General features: G+C 48.9%; 1 protein-coding gene across 1 annotated transcript in view; it reads left to right on the forward strand.

The window, feature by feature from the left end:
* Positions 1–5,000, forward strand: part of ric8a (RIC8 guanine nucleotide exchange factor A) — a 28,099-nt gene that overhangs the window by 20,732 nt on the left and 2,367 nt on the right. Inside the window, exons 3-6 of the mRNA XM_083561290.1 lie at positions 1–186; positions 294–388; positions 616–766; positions 2,804–2,899. The exon at positions 1–186 is cut by the window's left edge and continues 441 nt beyond it. Coding sequence (XP_083417416.1) covers positions 1–186; positions 294–388; positions 616–766; positions 2,804–2,899 — 528 coding nt within the window. The remainder of the gene's footprint in view (positions 187–293; positions 389–615; positions 767–2,803; positions 2,900–5,000) is intronic.

The following is a 5,000-nucleotide window of genomic DNA, read 5'->3' on the forward strand; positions in this document are numbered from 1 at the left end:
CTGGCCGACGCCCTCGACGCCACGCTTGGCCTGCGCTGGACCGACGTCTACGAGGTTTCCCGCTCTGGAGCTCAGGGGCCCAACGATCTCCCGCCGCTCGAAAGGAGCGAGACGGAGCGAGCCATGGAGATCCTGAAGATCCTCTTTAACATCACCTACGATACGGGACGGCGCAAAGTGGATGAGGTGAGACACGCTCATGGGGACAGAGACAGAGGAATTTTAGTCGTGTGTGTGATGATGTAGTCAGGTGTACATGATGATGTAATCCGGTGTGTGTGTGTGTGTTACAGGAGGAGGCAGCCACGTACAGACACCTGGGAGCGATACTGAGACACTGTTTAATGAGTACAGCAGAAGGAGAGGAACGCACAGATGAGTTCCACAGGTGTGTGTGTGTGTGTGTGTGTGTGAGTGTGTGTGTGTGTGTGTGTGTGTTACACTCTATCCCCTCGAAACAGTGTCTAAATCTTTGATCTTCTGGTTAAATCCCAACCTTTACATGTGCACTACAGAGGGAATAACAGAGTCCCACATCCATAATATGTGTATAAAGTACTATAATATGATGTAATAACCGCGCGTGTGTGTGTGTGTGTGTGTGTGTGTGTGCAGTCACACAGTGAATCTGTTAGGGAATCTCCCCCTGCTGTGTTTGGACGTGTTGTTGATGCCCAGAGTGCAGCTCGGCTCCATCGAGTACATGGGAGTGAACATGGACGCTGTCAACAAACTGCTGCACTTCATGGAGAAAATACTGGACAGAGTAAGTGTGTGTGTGTGTGTGTGTGTATAAGAGAGTGTAAGTGTGGGAGAGTGTAAGAGTGTGTGTGTGTGTGTGTGTGTTTGTGTGTGTGTGTGTGTGTGTAAGTGTAAGTGTGTGTGTGTGTGTGTGAGATGGTAAGTGTGAGAGTGTGTGTGAGAGTGTGTGTGAGTGTGTGTGAGTGTGTGTGAGTGTGTGTGTGTGTGTGTGTGAGTGTGTGTGAGTGTGTGTGTGTGTGTGTGTGTGTGTGTGAGAGAGCGTGTGTGTGTGTGTGTGAGAGAGAGCGTGAGTGTGTGTGTGTGAGAGAGAGCGTGTGTGTGTGTGAGTGAGAGAGCGTGTGTGTGTGTGTGTGTGTGTGTGTGTGTGTGTGTGTGTGTGTGTGTGTGTGTGAGTGAGAGAGCGTGTGTGTGTGTGTGTGTGAGTGAGAGAGCGTGTGTGTGTGTGTGTGTGTAAGAGAGAGTGTGTGTGTGTGTGTGTGTGTAAGAGAGAGTGTGTGTGTGTGTGTAAGAGAGTGTGTGTGTGTGTGTGTGTGTGAGTGAGAGAGCATGTGTGTGTGTGTGTGTGTGTGTGTGAGAGAGTGTGTGTGTGTGTGTGTGTGTGTGTGTGTGTGTGTGTGTGTGTGTGTGAGAGAGAGAGAGAGCGTGTGTGTGTGTGTGTGTGTGTGTGTGTGTGTGTGTGAGTGAGAGAGCGCGTGTGTGTGTGTGAGTGAGAGAGCGTGTGTGTGTGTGTGTGTGTGTGTGTGTGTGTGTGTGTGTGAGAGAGTGCGTGTGTGTGTGTGTGTAAGAGAGCGTGTGTGTGTGTGTGTAAGAGAGAGTGTGTGTGTGTGTGTGTGTGTGTGAGTGAGAGAGCATGTGTGTGTGTGTGTGTGTGTGAGAGAGAGTGTGTGTGTGTGTGTGTGTGTGAGAGAGAGAGAGAGCGTGTGTGTGTGTGTGTGTGAGAGAGCGTGTGTGTGTGTGTGTGTGTGTGTGTGTGAGAGAGCGTGTGTGTGTGTGTGTGTGTGTGTGTGTGTGTGTGAGAGAGCGTGTGTGTGTGAGAGAGCGTGTGTGTGTGTGTGTATGTGTGTGTGAGTGAGAGAGAGGGTGTGTGAGTGTGTGTGAGAGTGTAAGTGTGTGTGTGTGTGTGTGTGAGTAAAAGTGTGTGTGTGTGAGAGAGCGTGTGTGTGTGTGTGTATGTGTGTGTGAGTAAGAGTGTGTGTGTGTGAGAGAGCGTGTATGTGTGTGTGAGTGAGAGAGAGGGTGTGTATGTGTGTGTGAGTAAGAGTGTGTGTGTGTGAGAGAGCGTGTATGTGTGTGTGAGTGAGAGAGAGGGTGTGTATGTGTGTGTGAGAGTGTAAGTGTGTGTGTGTGTGTGTGGGAGAAGTTTGTTTTTCCTGGATTTAGGTGTTATAGTGAGTTGTTTATGAGACTCTTCAGCGCTGTGGGGCTCCTGCTCCAGCTGGGACTCGAGTTCAAAACAAAACATCACCACACCTGTTCACCTTCTTACATCTTTACCTCTTCACCTCCTCACCTCTTCACCTCCTCACCTCCTAACCTCCTCACCTCTTCACCTCCTCACCTCTTCACCTCTTCACCTCCTCACCTCTTCACCTCCTCACCTCTTCACCTCCTCACCTCCTCACCTCCTCACCTCTTCACCTCTTCACCTCCTCACCTCTTCACCTCCTCACCTCTTCACCTCCTCACTTCTTTACCTCCTCACCTCTTCACCTCCTCACCTCCTCACCTCTTCACCTCCTCACTTCTTTACCTCCTCACCTCTTCACCTCCTCACCTCTTCACCTCCTCACCTCTTCACCTCCTCACCTCCTCACCTCTTCACCTCCTCACTTCTTTACCTCCTCACCTCTTCACCTCCTCACCTCCTCACCTCTTCACCTCCTCACCTCCTCACCTCTTCACCTCCTCATCGCGTCACCTCTTCACCTCCTCACATCTTTACCTCTTCACCTCTTCACCTCCTCACCTGTTCACCTCACTTCCTCATCTCCACACTGTTCTCCCTGTTTGCTCGGTCAGAGTGTTCTGTGTTGTGTTTTAGGGGAATAAGTTGAAGGAGACGTTGTTGCCGTGTCTCAATCTGCTGACGGAGAGCGCTCGCATCCACCGGGAAACTCGCAAATTCCTACGACTGAAAGTGAGAAAATAAACATTTACATCTGCTTAATGTTCATTCTGTCCTCGCTGTGGTGAGGTGCCAATACTTTTAAACAAACTGCTGAACATGACCAAATTTCTGTGTTCTGATTGGTCAGGAGGTGGTGATTAGTTCTCTGTAGCAGCAGATCTGACAGTAGTGCACTCGCTCGTTATGGTTTTCATCGCAGGAGGGTCGGTGGCAGCACTGGCAGGGGTGACCTTTGCCCACCCAAAATAGCCCCGCCCCACACAAAGCCCCGCCCCACACAAAGCCCCGCCCCACACAAAGCCCTGCCTGACACAAAGCCCCGCCCCACACATAGCCCTGCTTGACACAAAGCCCCGCCCCACACATAGCCCTGCCTTACACAAAGCCCCGCCCCACACATAGCCCTGCCTTACACAATGCCCCGCCCCACACATAGCCCTGTCTTACACAAAGCCCCGCCCCACACAAAGCCCCGCCCCACACATAGCCCTGCCTTACACAAAGCCCCACCCCACACATAGCCCTGCCTTACACAAAGCCCCTCCCCACACATAGCCCTGCCTTACACAAAGCCCCTCCCCACACATAGCCCTGCCTTACACAAAGCCCCGCCCCACACATAGCCCTGCCTTACACAAAGCCCCGCCCCACACATAGCCCTGCCTTACACAAAGCCCCGCCCCACACATAGCCCTGCCTTACACAAAGCCCCGCCCCACACATAGCCCTGCCTTACACAAAGCCCCGCCCCACACATAGCCCTGCCTTACACAAAGCCCCGCCCCACACATAGCCCTGCCTTACACAAAGCAGCCCCCAGATCAGGCGCATTTCAGTAACGATGCGTCACCCAGCTAACATTAACTCATTCCATCCTTCCTGTCGACACTTTCTTTAATCCTTACTAATCTACACTGTTGCTGTAATGGATGGACGGACAGAAAAAAAGAAATTGAACTATAACTGATAAACAAGACACACAGCGTTTTCGGTTATACAGTTATAAAGTGAGAAATAAAATAATAAAGTGGTGATATAAAGTTGTGACTTCACTTTAAATAATAAATAAAATAAAAATCTTTAAAGAATGGAAAAGTTTAATAAAAGTGGAAAAAAGATTATTATGATATTTAATGTTCTTATTTTGTGCTGAAGTTAAAAAATAGTGTTGATTTTAGTATTTAAACAATCTGATTTGATAAAAACACGATTTATGGAGTTAAAATAATAAATAATATAAAATTAAAATACAGATGTTACGTTTTTAATGTAATAAGCTGTAAATTTGTTCCTTATAATTGTGATTAGTGACAGAAGAGTGTCTGTGAGAGTGAAGAAAAGAGTGCAGGCAGGGTGGAGTGGGTGGAGAAGAGTGATAGCAGGAGTGATTTGTGATAGAAGAGTATCTGTGAGAGTGAAGAAAAGAGAGCAGGCAGGGTGGAGTGGGTGAAGAAGAGTGATAGCAGGAGTGATTTGTGATAGAAGAGTATCTGTGACAGTGAAAGGGAAAGTTTATAGGACTGTGGTGAGACCTGAGATGTTGTATGGATTAGAGACAGTGGCATTGAGTAAAAGACAGGAGGTGGAGCTGGAGGTAGCAGAGCTGAAGATGTTGAGATGTTCGTTGGGAGTGATGACGATGGACAGGATTAGAAATGAGTTTATTAGAGGGACAGCACATGTAGGACGTTTTGGAGACATGGTGAGGGAGGTGAGATTGAGATGGTTTGGACATGTGCAGAGGAGGGACATGGGGTATATCAGTAGGAGAATGCTGAGGATGGAGACACCAGGAAGGAGGAAAAGAGGAAAAGAGGAAGAACAAGGAGGAGGTTCATGGATGTGGTGAGGGAAGACATGCAGGTAGTTGGTGTGAAAGAGGCAGATGTAGAGGACAGGGGGTATGGAGACGGATGATCCGCTGTGGCGCCCCCTAATGGGAGAAGCTGAAAGAAGAAGAAGAAGAAGAAGATCATTGTTTATACCTGATGAGTGATCCAGTGGTGACTGGTGAAGGGAAAAACTCCCTGAAATGGTTTGAGGAAGAAACCTTGAGAAGAACCAGACTGCAAAGGGAACTTCATCCTCAACACCGAATGTCTATTTATTG

Source organism: Silurus aristotelis (genome assembly GCF_946808225.1).
Source record: "Silurus aristotelis genome assembly, chromosome: 14".
Lineage (NCBI taxonomy): Eukaryota > Metazoa > Chordata > Actinopteri > Siluriformes > Siluridae > Silurus > Silurus aristotelis.